The 19,400-nt window shown below is 37.3% G+C and overlaps 2 protein-coding genes across 7 annotated transcripts in view; one reads left to right on the top strand and one right to left on the bottom strand.

The window, feature by feature from the left end:
• Positions 1–3,202, top strand: part of MXI1 (MAX interactor 1, dimerization protein) — a 73,089-nt gene extending 69,887 nt beyond the window's left edge. For all 4 annotated transcript variants that reach the window (XM_033130683.1, XM_033130684.1, XM_033130685.1 and 1 more), the window contains exon 6: positions 653–3,202. In XM_033130683.1, the coding sequence (XP_032986574.1) occupies positions 653–816 (164 nt within the window). In that variant the 3' untranslated portion in view covers positions 817–3,202. The remainder of the gene's footprint in view (positions 1–652) is intronic.
• A 5,672-nt stretch (positions 3,203–8,874) lies between these two features.
• SMNDC1 (survival motor neuron domain containing 1) lies at positions 8,875–19,102 on the bottom strand. 3 transcript variants are annotated; one of them, XM_033131296.1, is made up of 6 exons: positions 18,898–19,102; positions 17,583–17,702; positions 12,796–12,938; positions 12,016–12,177; positions 10,581–10,734; positions 8,875–10,107 (listed from the first exon to the last, which is right to left on the bottom strand). In XM_033131296.1, the coding sequence occupies exons 2-6, from the start codon at positions 17,700–17,702 to the stop codon at positions 9,970–9,972; spliced, it is 717 nt and encodes a 238-aa protein (XP_032987187.1). In that variant the 5' UTR covers positions 18,898–19,102; the 3' UTR covers positions 8,875–9,969. The 3 variants fall into 3 exon arrangements, with proteins under 3 accessions (XP_032987187.1, XP_032987188.1, XP_032987189.1); XM_033131297.1 differs by lacking the exon at positions 18,898–19,102 and adding an exon at positions 18,554–18,859 and having other exon boundaries at positions 9,173–10,107; XM_033131298.1 differs by lacking the exon at positions 18,898–19,102 and adding an exon at positions 14,771–14,962 and having other exon boundaries at positions 9,173–10,107; positions 17,583–17,708.
• Positions 19,103–19,400: the final 298 nt, after the last annotated feature.

Here is a 19,400-nt window from a genome sequence, read left to right as displayed (position 1 = left end):
CTGTAGATCTCACTAAGCGTCAGGCCCTCATTTCAAGCTATATTTGATGCAAGAAAATTAAACTGAAGACAAATCCCAGAAAGTCCACTTCATAATGACCAGCTTGTTTTGGTTACTGAATAATCAAAAGATCTTTATGACGAATCCTAAAAAACTGTAGAAGTGTCTGTAGAATGATAGCACCAAAGACCTGGACGGACAAATTTTCTAGTTTGCCTATATTAAGTTTATCCTTTTTTCCACTTTTAAGGCAACTCTGATTAATAAACAGCAGTGAGAATTAGTTTCTAGTTTAATGGAAAACAGATGTTGTTAAACCACTTGGGGTTGGGATCTTTTAATATTAAGCACTAATTCCCAAATAAGCCGAATGCTTTTGGTGGGAGGTCCAGACAGACTGGCGTCAAAGGCTTTAGTAAACTTGCTGCCTAAATTGAGACCACCACTGTACACCAGACATTTCCTTTTGCAAAAATATATCCTTTGCATTCTTCACCTTTGCATTCTTCTGTTCTTCAGACATCACTGATAATAACCTGTATAACAATTATTTTATACTATAAAAAGTAATCACTTTCCCTCATGCCTTGTTAGTTTTTGAAAGTGCACATATACTAGATTACTAACGTTCTTCCTTGTTTCCCTTTGGCAGAGGAGATTGAAGTGGATGTTGAAAGCACAGAGTTCTCCCATGGAGAAGTGGACAATATCAGTACCACCAGCATCAGTGACATTGATGACCACAGCAGCCTGCAGAGTATTGGGAGTGACGAGGGTTACTCCAGTGCCAGTGTCAAACTTTCGTTCACTTCCTAGAACCCAGCATGACATAACAGTGCAGGGCAAAATATTTACTGGGCCAATTCAATCCAAACAATCTCTTAAATTGGGTTCATGATGCAGTCTCCTCTTTAAAATTAAACCAAACTATACTTGAACAAAAGGGTCAGAAGACCTCTATTTAAGCAAACACTTAGCAAAAAGTGGGGCAGAGCTTCCCCAGCAGAACAAATATTCATAATACTCATTTTTGAAAACCACAATTTCTAATGGCAGCAGAAATCTTGTGTGTCATTTTCTTGATTTGATTTGAAAGAGGACATTGGAAATTCTATCCTCTTTTTTTTCTTTGCTAGTTTGCTCGTACTACATTGAGTAGACACATTTAAGGATGGGATATGAACCCTTCTTGAGCTTTATTTATGGTCCTAAAAACAAAATCAAACCTATAGTAATGACAAGACAAGATAATCAGGCATTAGTCTTGGATAGCTATTAACACTCCGCCTGGGACACCTTGTGAAGCCTGTGGATGATCAATTCTTTAATTTAAAAAAAAAAAAAATTCATTTCATGCTCTGCAAAAGGAGAGACTCCCATGAAGCCTTTTGAAAGGGATCATCATGCAGCTCAGCTTTCTTTTGGATTCCATGCTAAGCAAGCCAACCTTATCCTGCATTGTTAGCACTAGGGCACCCAACCGCCAGTTAGCAGCCCTTAGGCCCTTGGGCAGCATGGGGGCAGTCCATGCATGGCCGCCTCTACCACACAGAGCCTGTGAGTTCCAATTGAGGGGCCAGAAGGAAAAAGCTCCGCGTGCCTATGTCTGCGTGGGCCAGAAGAGTTGTGCACGCAGATTAGCAGGCCAAGGTCTGAGCCAGGGCAGCATTTTTATTTCAGATTTTGATAACTGTTTGTATGTGTTGAAAACCAAAATGACATCTTTTTAAAGCTTGTCCATAAAAAACATAGATGTCTTTTATAGTGGAAAAACATGGGAAAAAATCATCTATTTTGATGCAGCATTTGATAATGATAATACACCTCACACCTCACTCTTTATAGTGCAAAAAATGAATGAGGTCTGGGCTAGGTAGAAAAAAGGTCAATGCTGTTTTTGTTTTCTTTTAGAATCATTACCTTTTACCACCTTTAACCATCTGGTATCTATAGTAGAAACACTATCATAGTTAACATAGTTACGTTCGGCACTTGTCTCATTTTAATGTAAAGATTTGCTTCCGTTTTCCTACAGGCAGTCTCTCTCCTTCCTCACAGTCCCACCGTGCAGGTGCTATTGTTGCTCTTATCAATATTTTCAGAAATGTTATTTTAAATGGAATTCCTAGCCTGCACTTTGATGTCACACGTTCTCTTTGTCTTTCAACCTCCCACGTTTACCACTGGCCCTTTCCCTTACCCCAGGAAGCCTTCTCGGAGACCCTACCCCTGGCTCTTTGAACTTGTATACTTTAAATAATTTAACTACCCTTAATTACTTAAAAAAAAAAAAAGCTTTATGATTTTCATAACTTATTGCTGATTTTAATGGGTTGTTAATTTCAGTCCTGTAGTTTTATTTTGTTTAGAGAGGGCTGGGCAAGGAAAAAGAAAATAAAGACAACCATATTTAGCAGTGCAGTTGAGTTGTGTGTAATGTTAGACTATCCTTTGTAAGTAGCACTTTAACAGCTTTCACTGCTTCTATATATGAAGTGTTACCATCTTGGTCATACACAAGGCCTCAGCATATATATACTTACTTGTTCTTGTGCTCTTCCTGTGCCTCCAAAAATATTTTATCCTTGATTGTGCTATGTTTGAGTGGAAGAAATTCTTTGAAGTAGATGTGTGAAAAACTGCATGCCTTTAGGAGCCCATTATTAGAACTTGGTACTTCAGGTGCTGGGGACTTAATGAAAAACATGATAAAACAAATTTATTTCTGTGGCCCAGATAAATTATTTCTGGTTTCATTTAAAATTACTCCTGGATGAGTCAAAATGTTGCTCTACATATTTGCTTACTTTTGACTTTCCCAAGTGAGACAGTGTGAAGACTGCTAACTGCCATGGAAAGGAAATGGAAGCCAGTGAGTAAGCCTCCATTTTGTTATTCCCATGGCATTCACTTGCATCACCTGCCTAGGGCTGGAATTTGGAACTTCATTCAGGTGAACTTGAGGTGCTGCCATTTTGTTGTATATGTATAGGACGGTAGGCTGAGAAGCCTTTGTCGCCTTTGTCATGAACCTAGAGTACCTATTTCAACTGCCCCCTAAATTACTCCTTCCCTGGGTTTGTTTTCCTTGGGGGAGGGGGGTGGATTGTATGATGAGTAAGAAGTATTAATTTTTTAAAAGATAAATCGACTTTGAAGATACAAAAGTTAATTGCAAGAAATAAAAATTGTGAATGAAGAATACCCGAGTGATTTTTGTACCACCTTTCTCTAGGAAAAAATATAAATGAGCACCCACACCTTGAGAGGCATCTGTCACCTAAATGTCTATGTTGATCCTACTTCAGTAGTCCGGAATTAATGACAATTTGAATCATTGCCATTTCCTGTTCTATAATTTAAACAGGTGCCTTCTTGACTGATAGCTCCACGTAACCTAACTGTAGATGGTTTAATGTATGTGATAACCTTAACTGCTTCAAGTAGGAGACAAAGCCATTTGTCATTCTTATCTGCTCTCCAAATAACTTTTAAGGGAATCCCTTTGGCCACACATATTGTTTACATTAAAAACAAGTCTGGGAAATTCCTATTTAGTCCCCACTAATCTGTTATGGTACCCTGTATGTACAATGTCTGAGTGATATATTAAGAGGTACAGGTAAATCCTATTTCAGTGCATATTACCAAAGATTCTGATGATGTCATTGTTACTCATTTCTAATAGTTAAGAGCTCGCGTAAAAATAAATGCCTTTTCTAGTCCCTGTGACAGTGACAGCTTTTAGCGTTATGAAAGGATTTTAAAAGGCAGTAAGGTTTATTGAGGCAAAGCTCCTAACTTAAGGCCACATTGCTTCCTGGATCATTTCTCTTGAGAAAATTGTTTTTGGTGAGTTTGTTTTCTTCCACTTAAAGAACCAGGAGCAACTAGCTGCCCTTTTTCTTTCTTCTTTGATCCTTCCACCTCAAAAATTCCATACTCCCCCCAAAACAGCATAAGGTGGGAAGAACAAGAGTTTGAGTCACTTTAAATCCCAGTTCTAACATTTGCTAAAGACCTTGGGCAAATTACTTAATTTCTTCATGGAAACTGTTTCCTCCTGAAAAGTGATAAATACTACCTCTATCTCAAAAGGTTGTTTAAGGATTAAAACCAATATATGTAAATCTCCCCTCCTCTAGGAGTTTGTAGCACCAAAAGGAAATGAAGAGGTATGTACTTCTCTTTCTTTGATGAATGCAACCTTCAAATCTCTTCATCCTTAATCTTGAATTTTAGTTATTCTGACTGTGGGTCTTGCAGAAAGACTATTTTCTATTAAATAAAATGGTTCATTTTCACAAAATTCCATGGCAGGTTATACTTTGTAAGAAGTCAATTTTGATATCCTATAGAATTTTTTTAAATAAATGCTTTATAAGATTGATGTATCATCGGTTTTAGTGATTACCTGGTCTTTTCTTTAAGAAAAAAAAGTCTGACCTGAGCTTGAGTATGTTATACACTAATAGTAACCATTGCATAATAATTAAATGTCCTCGTTAATATTTAGTGCTGGCCTTGCCAAGAAAAAAAAATCTTCCTGGCCCATGTACCAGATGTAGCAGGTAATCAGTTTTCTTGAGGAATACATCTGATTCTTTTAAATAATCAGTATAGGCCAAAATATATGTACTGGCTGAAAACTTCCTGGTTCTGTTTTACCTTTTTATACAATCATAAATTAGGGGAAATAGCTTATATAAAGTTCTTTTAAAGTATTGCCAGCTAACTTCCTAAAATTTTGGAATGTTTTCCATTTTCTCAAGCTCTTGGCTCTGCTATGGAGGAACGCTTAAAGTCTTTATTGGTAGGGCAGTAATTGGGATATTGTAGATTTTCACACCAAGGCACAGAATAGCATTGTAAAAACATAACAAAAACCATAAAATGTCTCTAAAGTGTATTTAAAAACCCACAAATTTAATTCAGTTTTTTTCTAAATTAGCTTCATCACTTTTCCTCTGAAACCTAGGGAAACTAAACCTGACAGTGCTTTTGGAGGATCAAAACTGGGCAAAAGAACCAAAGGGATACTTAGCCTACTTTCTGCATACTTCTGAGCAATGAACAATTGGACAAATGACCATCTGTTAAAGACTAGCCTAGCTGCAGATCTCAGACTTCAACTCTTAGTTTCCCATGGACATAAAGAGTCAAGCATTTCCTCCAAATCTGAATTCTGTTTCTCTGGTCAGAAATTCACAGCATCTTGCTAACGTGAGTACAGGGCTTGAAAGGGAGGGGCGGAGAGGAGCGGGGAAAGCACATCAGTTTCACCAAGAAAGGGAAATCATGAGCCAGCAAAATAATAACCATAATTTTTGGCCTCAAGTTGAGAAAGTAGCTCTTCAAAAAAGCAAACCTTTTCTCTTTATGAATATAACCATGGTTTTTTTAGCTGTGCTCTTAGAAAAGACTAACTGGAGAAACAAATTATAATTTTAATAATTCCAGTAACTTGTCTACTTGGTTTCATAAAAATGAATTGGTGAGGTGCTTGGTGGAAGTAAATTGTCCGTTTTTATTTCCTGGGAACTGAAAGATATGTACCCAAAATTTGGTATTTTGAGCTAGTTCAGCTGTCAACTACCACAAGCCCAGTGTTATTCTCAGATCTGCTTTACCCCACGCAAGGCCACAAAAGAACCGCTGTTATATACATAAGCTGAAGGGCAGAAAAGGCAACTGAAGAACCTCACAGAAATCTAACACCTTTCATCTTATGTTTTCTTCTACTATTTATTTTTAGCTAGGCCAAACATATTCTTAGAATGTCAATATTGGTTTCTGAACCTCTTAAGAACATATCGATACACAGACATGCTTTAAAAAAATCATAGTTATAAGGGGATTTAATTACTTGGGTTTTTGTTTAAATTACAATATTACCTGTTGTTTTGTCTGCTATGCTCTTCCTCTCCACTGCAGTAAAAATTCAGTTTAACTTGCAACTCAAAAATCCTAGATATAAAGAATGTTCACATTTACTGTTGAACTTTTAAATTACCATTTATAGTAATTGGTTGCTTCATAGTATAATACAGATCAGCAGATATTTAAACTAAAGATTTTAACATGTAAAAACCTTGTTGGTTTTAATAGATTTTCTTTCTTTATATTTCAGTTAATATCCAAATTGAGGCAAAAAGTCAAAGCTTTGAAAATATTTTTTGGCTGGATTTGCAAGTGGTATTTTTCACTTTTTATAATTAAAATCTAGACACACAATTCACAAAACATTTTCCTTTAAGTACCTGATGGTTTTCCTTTGCTATTTTAAGAGACGCACTCAGCATTAAAACTGCATTGTAATGGAAACACACACACACACACACACACACACACACACACACACACACCCCCTTCCTTGTAAGAAAAACAAGCATTAAAAAAAAATGAGTTGTTAACAATAAATGGATGCATTTCATTTGTTTGATGCCTAGTCTTCCCAGTTGGGATAAGAAAACTGCCACTTACTAAGATAATTTTTCCTTCATTTCAAAAATCAAACTTGCTTTCACATTTAACCAAAAATATGGTTCCCAGCCAGGGATGCAAATCAGAATCACCTGTGGGGTGTTTATCAAAAACAGATATACCTTGGCCTAGATAGGTCTGGAATAAGACCCCGATCCAGGAATCCCTCTTTAATTTTAAACAGGCATTAGGGGTGATTTTATTATAACCTATATCCCATTCTCATTAAGAAATGTGTCCTAAGATACTCTCATATAAAGATTTAAACCTTTACTAGGATGTGCTTAATACAACTTTGGTAATTTGATTACATTTACAATTAGGGGCCACAGTTGTAAACAATGGACATTATTATGCATAAACGAATTGTTCAAAGGAAAAAAGATCAGATAATTGGCCATTACCACTCTTCACACAGCAAACACTTCTATAGTGCTTACCACATGCCAGGTACTCTACGAAACACTTAACATATTAACCCACTCATCCGTACAACTTAATGAAACAGGTTATTATTTTCATTCTACAGCTGAGAAGACTGAGGCAAAAAGGAGTTATGCACACAGGTAATAAACGAGGAAGCCAGATTCAACATGGCAGTCTGGCTTGAGTCCTTGCTCTTCCATGGCCTTTCTACATGTTAATTTAAGAAGCATGTTAACAGTGATTAATATTAAAGGTTTAAATTTACTTATTTTGGGGGTGTTGGGGTGTTAGAACTATTCTATCCTTGAAATGTTCAATAACAAATGTCAAGTTTTCAGAAGATAAAATATGCAACCATAGCTACTTGGAGGCCCTAAATTTTGGTCTGTCAGTTACACAGCTTCAAGTCTCCTTTGACAGAGGGGAAACGCCACATTAAATTTTGTAACAAAGCTTCCTAAGACTAAGCATCATATTTGATTTTAGAATACTGAGAGCTTACCCACTTTCATTTGTAAAGTACTGCTGGTATCATGCTTCTCATTAAGCATCTTCTCAACTTGAACATCAAACAATGAGACAGGTTCTAGCTCCCCAGGAATCCTAACTTTTAGTTTAGTCCAGACACTATCGTCTTGATACTACCGTGTTTCCCCCAAAATAAGACCTAGCCAGACCATCAGCTCTAATGTGTCTTTTGGAGCGAAAATTAATATAAGCCCGGTCTTATATAACTATGTAAGACCCGGTATTTATTTTATTGTTATACCCGATTAGACCGTTTCTTAACATTAAGATGCATTAGAGCTGATGGTCTGGCTAGGTCTTATTTTCAGGGAAACACGGTAGGACTTTTCAAAGAGCCACATCTAGGTCTTTGACACAAAGACTCCTGATCTCATGCTGTATGTGCCTATTAAAAAATATATTTTATATAATGGGGTCACCTTTATTCCTTTTCTCTCTCCTCCTAATGCAAAGCCCTCCAGGAAAATTAACGTGCAGAAAGGAAGGCCCCTAGGGTCAAAAGAGGCCCAAGTCTTAACACAAAGAGTCTTGCCTACACAAACAACAGGTGAACAACTATTCCAACATACCAAGGTAATCTCACCAAAAACCATTCTGTGTGGCCACACAATTATACCAAATCTCTGTCCAGTGCTTTTTGATTAAAAGGTTTCCCTTGCAATCCTTCAAGGATACTGCTGATTCTTAGTACCTGAAGATGTTACAACTACCGTGTTTCCCCGAAAATAAGACCTAGCCAGACCATCAGCTCTAATGCATCTTTTGGAGCAAAAATTAATATAAAACCCGGTCTTATGTTAGATAAGACCTGGTCTTATGGTAAAATAAGACTAGGTCTTACATTAATTTTTGCTCCAAAAAACACATTAGAGCTGATGGTACGGCTAGGTCTTATTTTTGGGGAAACAGGGTAGTAACAAGAACATTAGTACTTGTATATTTTATTTAGAAGTTTTTCAGGCTAAGTAGCCCTTTTTCTACTGTAATTTGTACCTTGTATTTAAAAAATACTTCCTTTCATTCTATCTTACATGCTCTACCCTGTGGCCATAAATTAAAGGAAGAAAAGCATTGATCTCCTGGGTTAGGGGGAAGGTGGAAGGGTGAGATGAAGAATTCTACCTCTCACCACTTTCCTCCTAAAAGTTTCAATTTACCAAAAAAATTAAAATTCATGAAGTAATTTTTATTTTCCCCTTATACCAAAAATTTACAAACACCTCTATATAAAGCACAAGGACTTAAAATAAAAGTTTGTTTGCCCTTTAGAATCCAATTTCTTATGTCTAATGGAAGGGAAGGAGTACATAAAGATTTACTGAAACCTTTATCATACTCCATATTTTCTTCTGCGGAAACGATGTACGCAAGTACATTGACATTTAATCACTATCAGTGCTGGCAGCTAAGGCTTCACCCTTCTGTTAACACACCCTAGAGATTTTAAAAACACTTTATTTAATAAAAGTTAAACATACAAAAACTGAAATTAACACATCCTAAAAATCACTGTCTTCCATTAATAGGAAGATCTTTTCTATGCATATATTTGGCTTAAATTTAACTCAGGTTAACTGTGATGTTCACATACACCAGCAAATGCTGACAACTTGATCTAGTTAACAAAAATTACAAACTCAGCTACATGAACATAATATACAGGGAAATTATGGTCAGATTAATGCACAAGAAATACAGTAAATTTTTAATGATGAAACATTCAGTACTCTTGTTCATTAATTTAGCCTTTTTTTTTTTTTTTTTTACAAAAATAGTATCTACACTGTATACAGGGCTATACATCAGCTTTTTGTTTTCTCATATAAACATTACACATCCAAAAAATGGTACCACTACCGTAAGTGAAAAATTAACACAAGAAAAAAGCAAACATACCAAAAAAAAAAAAAAAAAATAGAAAAGGTAGCTGGTCCTAAACATGGTTTCTTAATAAAACTAAAACTCAATGAAAAGAGTAAGAGGTGGGTCAATGTTAGAAATGGCCTAATAGGCTTAGGAAACAAATTATTGAAGGAAAAACCTCAAAACAAACTTTGCCATTTAGAAATTAACCTATTTTTAGGCTTAATTGACAACAGCTGAATTAAAAAAAGACCTCTGCAACAGTTTGGTGTTTTGCCTTGATGTTCCAGTGAATTGCTTAGAATATGTGGCAAGTTCAAAGGTTCTGAAAGTTCCAGGTTAGGAGTTTACAAAAAGTATATGCCATCCATTAAGTGGGAGCCTAATAGTAGGAAGATCAAGAATTCATCTAAGTGCTTTATTTAAGCAGCATCTATCTAGAAAAGTTGCTTTATCCAACAAACTTTGAGGAAACTGTGGTGGTAGTAATGAAAGGTAAATGAATAGCAGTTAACAAATGCAATTTCAAGTTTCATTCTATTGAAGTCAAACAATGACGACAATGGTATCTTCCTTACTCATCTAACAAATAATTTACCTTTAGAAAAATATAAGGATAAAAAGGTAAATGTAAAGCCCTGCGGAGATGAAATCCAACAGTTTTTCTGATTATTGAGGCATCAAATGCCTAACATTGTATTTAGAGGTATCTTGATACTGTGTCATAGGTTTATCAGCAATCCCACAAGTTCCTACTCCAACTTTGCCAGTTACACTCTCAGGTGAAGCAAAAATACTCCTCTTTACCTGTGGGAAATGAAACAGAAACCATTCTTGATTAGTTTGGGAAACAATAAAAATTACAAAATATACTCAGAAGGAAAAATACATCAAGGGGAGCTGAGTGCTCTTTTAAATAAAATCTACCAGTGATGTCCAGCATAAGGTGTATTAGGAAAGAAGGTATGGTTCAACACACACCCTCTCTAAGTGGTATGTAAGGTAGCAAATAATTTTTCAAATTTTCATTTATAGAAGGAAAAGAACCTAGATCTTTTGTAATTCCTGATACAAACTCTATATTCATAGTGTTTCTACTGCAGAGATGGAGGCTAACGGAGGTCTTTTTCAATAAGCCAAACTGAAGACTGAAGAGGATTCTCAATTAAAGATCCAGTTACATATTTTTTAAAATCTACGTACCCCCTTTTCATTTTAAAGTTATTTAATGACGGTTGCACTTTTCAAATTTACAAAGTATGATGAAAATATTTACTAACCTGGCCTTTTTTGTTTTTAGAATAGGCTCTGTTGTTGAACTGCTGCCATTTCACCTTCTGGTCCTCTCTCTCCTGCTCAAGTTCTTTTATTCTCTGTGCTTTTTTCAAAGCTTTCTTCTTTTTATATTCACGCTGCTGGGCAATCATTTCTTTTCTGTGTGGATGTAACAGCTAAACATCAACTCTTAAGATTTAAAAGATGACTTCCATGGGGATATGGAGCAGTGCAAAAACAAACAAACAACCCCCCCGCCAAAAAAAACCCAGAAAACCAAACTTACACATTCTTCTTCTCCCCATGAATAAAAGCACCCCCCATCAACGCCAATCACCCTGTGCTACTAAGAATATTATTTGAAATATATAGCATCCTTTGAAACATAACTGTTAACTTACTACCCACGTAAATATTTCAACTATGACTTTTTATTTGATGTTTACACAGCTTTTTCCAGTTGTGTTTTAGGAATGAGTGTTGACAGATGTCTAAACCTTTTATCAATTTCTAAATGGACAGTAAGCAAGTGTAATAATATGCTGCATTTGCAAAAAGTGTATAAAGAGATTCAATAAAGACAAAACTATTTCACCTAGATTGGAAGAGCAGCACAAAGGGAAACCATAGCTAACAATTCTTACAACTGGGGTTTTCCAAAAACACTGAATAAGATCAGAGCCTAAAGCTTTCTCAATAATTTCTGCTCAGTTAACACTGACTTCTCACCCAAAGGATGAAAAACAAAGTCTTTAAAAAAGAGGCAATAAGATCTAGACTCCTATATCATATAATCACCACTATGAAGCTAACTGTGGCTTTGTACACAGACGTCAGAAACTAAAAATAGAGATGTTACGTCGTTCTACAATCTGATTTTCTTATTGGGTTGCTTAAATCAAATGTTACTTTAACAAGTGACATTTTCTTAAATTCAAATATATTTATGTAGCAACTTAACTTTTGACAAAAGTTTTGACAAAACTCTCGACAAATCCAAAAGAGAGCAAATTGTGGCAAATACGCAGAGTTAACCAAAATACTGTTAATTCTACCTCTTAAATACCTCCCAAACTATACATGTTACTATCTTCACTCTACTATTCCCGGGGTTCAGGCCATCATCTACCCCTGGATCACAGCAGTAGTGGCTTTCTCTCTGCTGCCAGTGATCATGTGAAAGCTCAAATCTGATCACATTACGTCCCCTCTACTTAAAACGCATTAGTGGCTTTCAGGCTTTTTATGATCTGGCTGCTACAGCTTTCTAACCTCTTCTCTTGTCAAACCATCTTACCCAGGCATATACTGCTCATCTTCAAAATAAAGGTAAATAGCATTATAACTTTTTTACCCTAATATAGCCTGAACAGATTCTGCAGACCATGTCAAATACCCAAATCGGGGAGATTACACTTAGAATGGTGAAAAGTCACTTACTTTGACATGGGCTTGTTGCCACTGTCCTCCTTTGCCTTCCTTCCTTCTTCTACAGGCTTGAGGTTCAACAGTGGAGTCACTTCAGCATTGCCATAGCCAGCAAAGGTGATTGCAGCGGTGCCGTTTTCTTCATCTATCTCCTCAATCTCCGCTTCGTAACACCTGTAAAGATATCATGGCTGTAAGCAGGTGAGTAAAGGTTTGGTACTCAGCCTACAAGACTTATACTGCAGTGATTCAACTATTACATGTGACTCAAATGAAACTTCTGTAATCAAATGGCCCTTTTGCAAAGACAATGCAAAAGAGTGGTTGGAGTCAAGCCATCTACTATCCTAAAAGAAAGTCCTAATCAATATATCGCCAGGAAAGTCTTTCACATGTCTACTAAATATGTTTTAGTCAATCTCTTTGAGAAAAGGTACTTCTTATAGGAACAATTTCAGTGTATGTATTTCATAGACGTCTAAGATAGCCAACCATTCACTCAATTTTCAATTTGAGGAAAAAAGAATTTAGATTATTTTTTAAAATATCCATTCATTTCCCTCTGCTTTCAGTTTTCTTTCCTCTAGAATCCAAGCCATTCTTCCACCCCAAAACCTAATCAAAGCTAAAAACTGAACTATATTAATGGTAACCACCCAAGAATCACATTGGCTCCACTAACCATATTGGTTATATAGAAAGATCAAAATGCGGTAGTTCAAACTGAATAAAAACATCTTACCATTGTATTTTATTATTTCATGTTATAGTTAGAGTTTTTTCTACACTTACTGTCCATCTTCACTCCAGATTGCCATACACTTGTCTCCTACTTTCCATGAATGAGTGGGCTGAGTAGAAGCAAAACTGTCTGAACTTGCAAGAGTTTCAGAAGGCTGAGTTGACAGAAGGTCTTTGGTTAGTTCTATAACTTCCTACAAAGGAAAAACAAAAACCATAACATTACTTTTGTAATTCACACTGTCACCTATTTTCAACAAGCAAGTTCCCTCAGTTTTTGATGACAGCTCTCACACCATATAGCACTTATTAAGTACTCTACCCGTATTTATTTGCAGTTCAGAACAAGATTATAATGCAGGTATTGTGATTATCTGTATGTATAAACTAAGATACAGTATTTTATACAGGGGTGGAGCTGGGATTTAAACCCAGACAGCTGCCTTTCAACTTAACCTCAAATACTAATAAAAATAGGATAGACTTGAGCTTACACCATGCATTATTTCTAAGTGCCTGTTTTAGCTGAGTAGATCTCTCTAAAGATGAGAAAGTCAACTATGAGGGACTGAGCTAGATTCAAGATCACTTTTATCTCATCATTGTCACGCACATTTCATGCAACTGTCCTGTTTGCCAGGGCGTTGCAGTATTAACTGCCGAGCCAACATGCTCCACACCCCTCAAAACACTTGAAGCAGCCTTATTAGTAATAAAAATGTTCCTGCTGATACATATTTCTACCAAAATATTAAGGCGTATATAAAAAGCCAATAGTCTTCCTATTCATTCACTATAAAGCTTATCTCATCTGAGTAAGCAAGTTACCAAGTTAGATTCGAAATATCCCAATACCTTAATGTTATGCATATTAGCACAACTTCATTTAAAAGGAAAAAATAAATGTTAACACACAGGCAGGCAATATCTTTCTGTGTGGCCAATACTTTTTCCTAATTCAGGCTTATATTTATTGGCTTCACTAGGTGTGTGGTAGGGTTGGTTAAAAAACTTAATAATACAAATTGATAGATTTGTACTCATACTGCTACTTGTCGGCTATAGTTTTACTCTAATGAAGATCCATCTTATTGCATCATCTTATCTAAGAACCTGCATATCTGGTTCCCCCACTATTGCATATAAAACATCTTAAAACATCCCACTATGTGTTTTGGGAGAAAAATTAGCAAAGTTAAACTCTGTACTCAATTTCTTCTGGCTGCCATTGAGGTTTTACAATAGTAGTTATGATTCAGTAGCCAAGAAAGTTAAATATTACCTCTCTCCTAAAGGTTCTAAATCTTCTGATTTCTGAAAAACAGTATTTGAGCCTAAAAAGGGGATGATATTAAGCCCTTGGTGAAAGGTCAGTTTTGTGAATAAAAAAACTGAATGACTCAGATTTGAGTTAAAAATTCAGGAGAATATGTTCAATAAAATTTTATTAGGTGCCAAGTAGCCATTCAAATACCTAATTAGATGATAGTTTGCAAATAAAGCTAAGAACTTCCAAATAAATATATCATGTACTACACAAAGAAGTAGAGTAAATTATCCAGCCTTGTTTTTAATTAACCAATTTTAGGGCCAGGAATATAATGCAGTAAGCCTGACTGAAGAGCCCATGCAATCCCTATCATTAAATAACTCCATGTAACTAGGGATCATTTACCTACAAAAGTGCAAATACGAATTCTGTAATTGCAGGTCACAGATTTAGAACTCTACTGCTCTTGGGATCGAAAATCTTTCCATTATATTTCCTAAGGAAATACTTTTTCACCAAAGACGAGGGTCCTGAAAAGCTGTGCATGTTATAAAGAATTTACAGAGCCCTGCACTGAAATGACTTTTAAAAAAATCCACAGCATTTATCCCTAGTTGTCCTTTACTTTGCCATATTTCACATACCCCTCCCAACAAACTATGAAGACCCTCCTAAATTTTTTTCCTCACATGTGCATATGGACCAAAATATTAGAGAGACTATTTTATGTATGAGGGGGTTCTTAAAGGTACATACCATTAATTACTTTTCCTCCCCCAAGTCTGAGTTCTGAAACTGCTCCTTCATTGTGACAGATGGGCAGCAGTTACAGTAATCGGCAATTCCAGGAAGCATCAGATGTTGTGATCTACATATCAGCAGGTCAAAGGGGATGCACTCAAGCACTCTGCTTACTGAAGGAAGGCGTTTCGGGGATGCAGAGAGCCACTGTAATATATGAGACAAGTGACTTGACCCCTGCCTCCTTTAGAACCAGTTTTATTCAGCAAAACAGCTTAATAAATTGACTATTTTTGTGAATATCATAGACTGCCTGGGGAGCTAGTCAGCTAGCTAGCCTGAATTTTACTATACCCACTTTTTCAAAAGTGAAAAAAGAAAGGCAATTAGAACTTCAGTAGGCCAATTTGCTGCCTGCTGAGTAACTTTATTCTATATGAAAGACAGTACACAGAGATAAAAATGGAAGGCTTACCGGCAAAATGAAAGTCATTGAGTATTTTGTCATAAATGAAAGGGTGAACAAATTCATAACCAGGGTTAAGGACATTCCATAAAAGGAACACAAGAAAACAAAAGACGCTACAAACTCAGTCATCAGTCTGAGCAGACTTTTCAGCAAATATGAAAGGCAGAATTAAATATTAATGGCATGAGGTATATCCCAGAGAAAGCAGAGAAGAAAAAAAAGAACACTTTTTTTTAAAAAAACCCATGACAAAATATTATAGAAGCTGTAACCGTAGTCAATGGAGACAATTACTAGTGGAAGCAGACATCCAAACACTTTTCAGAATTTTATCTAACCTTAAATGATGCCTTCCATCTTTGAGTAGTTTTCAGTTCAAAACAGACCTAAATCTAGTAACCAAAATGAATTTTTTTCATGGACTAAGAGAAAAAGAAAATGTGATCAAGTTTGATCAGGAAATACATCCTGTATTACATTACTGTCTAAAGTGTTAGGACTTTTGCTTCTAAATCTGTGCCATCCAATATGGTAGACATATATGGCTATATAATTAATATTAAAAATTCAGTTCTTCAGCCACCCTAGCTGTATTTCAAATATTCAATAGCCACAATGTGGCCAGTGGCTACAGTACTGCACAGCATATTTAGAACATTTCCATCATCACAGAAAGCTCTATTGTACAGTGCTGTCCTAAATGGTTAGAAAAGAGGATTTTTTTACAGATAAATGACCCCCAGGTCATCATTAACTGAACCCTAAGTAAGCCATTTACGTGCTTACTAAAGCCTACCACAACGGTCTCCCCTTAAATACTTCCACTACTGATCATGTCAAAGTAAGGCAAGTCTACTGAGACTGACAATTTCTTCTAGAAATATTAAGACCTCCTCATAATGCTGTTTCAACCTTCATTCTCAATTTCCCCTCTACCAGCTCTACACAGACCCCTCCTCCCACTGCCCAGGGGCAATATATGTGTATCACTGCAAACAATGTTTCCTTTTCTTCAAAGAAAAAAGGACTGCTTTTAAATTGGTAAAAGATGGGGGGGGCAGGGCATGCCAGGATCTCTCGGAGGCAAGAATCAAGTTGGCCTGGGAGAGGGAAAAACGGCTCCCCAACGTCTTTTCCTTACTGACTGGTACCCTGAAATCCACTGGCCTGCCTTCTACATATTGAAAAGGGGTCCTGTTTTCTGTGTTTTAAAAAGTAACATACCATTGCAAGTTCCTGTAAGTTTATCCTAAATCTAGAATTTGAACCTGAAAATATTCTGAATTTGCAACATCTGAATTATGCCCAGATAAGCTCTTTCAGAATCCTGAATCTGGATCCCTTTCAAGTAATTTTCATTTGTTTGCAGTTCTAATATCCCTAAAATATTAATAATTTTAATGGGCAAAAGTTATATGTATAAAGGAAGGGGAAGGATTACTTAGATAAGATGAAGACGATTAAAGTGTTGTACTGAATCAGCAAAGAAACACAATGTAACCAAAACACCTTTTAAAATTTTCCAAACGTCAAGTTCAGACTTTTAAATTCTCAAATTTGTTAAAAGTCACATATTTACAAATATTATATATGGTGTTTTTATTAATAAACCTAGTGTTCTGAGAAACAATAGATATTTACTATTAAGGCTTTATTTGTTTTGAAACCCCAATGCAGGTTTTTAAAAGCAGGTTTCATATCTACTGATCTCTCCCATGACAGACAAAACAAATTAAAATCTCCTTTTCACATAGATTCAATTTAACTTCAAGTGTCAACTACACTGTAAAACCTAGCTTTAAATTCAAACACTATGTAACATTTATGCAAAAACAAGTATCTCTTTAGATATTTTTATGATGTGTTTTCAATCCAAGGGGTTACCCACTAGCTTTGACACACACAAACACACACACTCTCATTTTCAAAGAAATCTTGTGGCATTAAAAATAATCTTAATCGGGTTATATTTTTCTCCTTTAATTTTAATTCCTTTTTGAACTAAATTTCCTTTGCAGGTCTTTAAAAGTAAAAGCATTTTCCATTGCAAAGTGATATGTATTTCTTCTCTAGAAAGTTGAGACTTCTAAAATCAACTCTTATTTTTTAAAGTTATAGGAGCATACAAGATTTACATAACAAAGGACAATGCGTCACTCATTTTGATGTACACAGGCTGAGGAAGCAATCCTACTTCCGAAAGCCATGTTTGCCTACGAGCATATACAGAAAGGGAAGGAGGGAAACACCACCTCAAAAGGGTGCTTTGGATATATACAGATTCTGAGCAATAAATCATTTGCAAAACACAATACTCTTTCCGAACAACATAACTGTAAGTGTCCCTTCATAACTTACTTGTAAATCTTTCTTTAACTTTAGCAAATCTTCATTTTCTCCATTTCCAGACAATGCAGCTTCAACTTGCTGGAGTTGAGCTTTGTAGCTTGCTAGCTGTTTTGCTAGATCCTCTGACATCTGGGGGAAAAAAGGGTAAGGTCATGAAAATTGAACCAAAAAACCCATAAAATAATTCCCCGATTGCCTGAATTAAACCTTACCAATTTAGCTCCCAATGTATAATTCATTGCAGCTTAGTTTATCACCATCGCCTTTACTCTTAGGTCAGAGAAAAGCTGTGAGCCAAACCACAAACTTCAAGGGAACAGACACGACGATTATAAACATATCAGATAAATCCCATATAGAAAAACAGAAAACAAATGAGGAAAAAGGAGAATTTCTAATTTTTCACCAACTCCTGTAATAGAGAAAGCACTGTGTTGGGCTCAATTAACAGGGTCGTTATATCTTCATCCCCCCCATCCCCTCAAAAAGCACTAATCTGTTGGAAGAATCGAGACTTCGAAAAAAATACAAGAACTGAAGAAAATTTCCAAATATAAATGGCTTTTGGATTAACGACACAAATAACTCTCTGTACATGAATTATTCAATTAATGAGTGTGTGTTTAGAAGCTCTTCTCCAGTGCAAAAATCTTTCACCCAGTCTCTAATAAAGTGTCGGTGCGTTTCCTTCAGTAAAACAAACAAAAAAACCACACGCAAATACTCCCCCATTTAGGCATTCTAAGGAATGTGCCTTTCACCAAATCCGACTCATTCTCCTAAAAACGAGATACGAGAATCCTTTCTCGATTATTAAGCAAACACACGAGGTTTCTAGGACCCTTCTCTGTCTTACAGTTCCCGTCCAACAACAGCCAGGAATCTGGAAGGGCTCCAAAGGGTGAGAGCAAGCCGAGCTGCTCTCCTCCCAACCACCCAAGACCTCAAAGCCCGCCACAACTTGGCCGATTGTTTCTGACCTCGGAATTCAAACATCAGCTTCGAGGGAAATCGAACGCACGAACCGAGCGGACACCAGTGGTGCCGGACCTCCGCAAAACAGACTCTGCCAGGAACCGCCGAGGTTGTCCTTCCGAGGCCTCCCACGTCCCAACCCCACCCGATGGGTACCCCGGGTTAGCCAGGTTCGCCGCCACGGACGGAGGCCCCAACCCCGGCCGGAGCCGCTCCGGGCTCAACTCTGGGTGGGAGGGGGCCCAGGCCTCTCCAGAGCCGCCGGCTCCTCGGCCTCTGGCCTCCGCTTCGACTCGGAAGAGACCGAGGCCCGGAGAGGCCTTACTCTCTCCCTCACCGGGTTTGTTACCTTGCGTGGGGTTGGGGGCGGGGCGGCGGGAAGGGCTCAGGGCAAATGAGCCCAGGCGTGGCAGAGGCAACAGCGGGAGCAGTAGCAGAAAAATCTCCGCAGCGACAACAAGGCGACTCGGTCTGAAAAGGAAGAACTCGGTCGGCGGGGAGGGGGAGGGGAGGAAAGCCGGGCACTGGAAGGAGGAAAAGACAGAGGAGGTGAAGTTTCGCGAGAAGTTAAAAACCCTCGCGAGACCTCGCTCGACTCACGTGACTCCCAGCGCCCACTGGGCCGCCCGCCCTTATTTGCGTTGGGGACGCAGAGTGGGCAAGGTTTAGTAGGAAGGAAATGACGTGGCTGGGCTGCGCCAGGCGCCGGATGTAAGCTCATCTTGTCAGTTCCGGCTGGAAGTAGGGAGTTGTGGGGTTCTTCGTTTGCGAGTGGGTGTTGTCAGTCCTTTCCTGAGGTTCCCAGGGGAGAAATCGCATGTGTTTTCTTAGGCGAGCTGTGCTGGGAGATGG

The sequence above is a fragment of the Rhinolophus ferrumequinum genome, chromosome 16, assembly GCF_004115265.2.
Source record: "Rhinolophus ferrumequinum isolate MPI-CBG mRhiFer1 chromosome 16, mRhiFer1_v1.p, whole genome shotgun sequence".
NCBI lineage: Eukaryota > Metazoa > Chordata > Mammalia > Chiroptera > Rhinolophidae > Rhinolophus > Rhinolophus ferrumequinum.
Note: the sequence above shows the minus strand (reverse complement) of the source record. Positions and strands in the feature narration are given on the sequence as shown.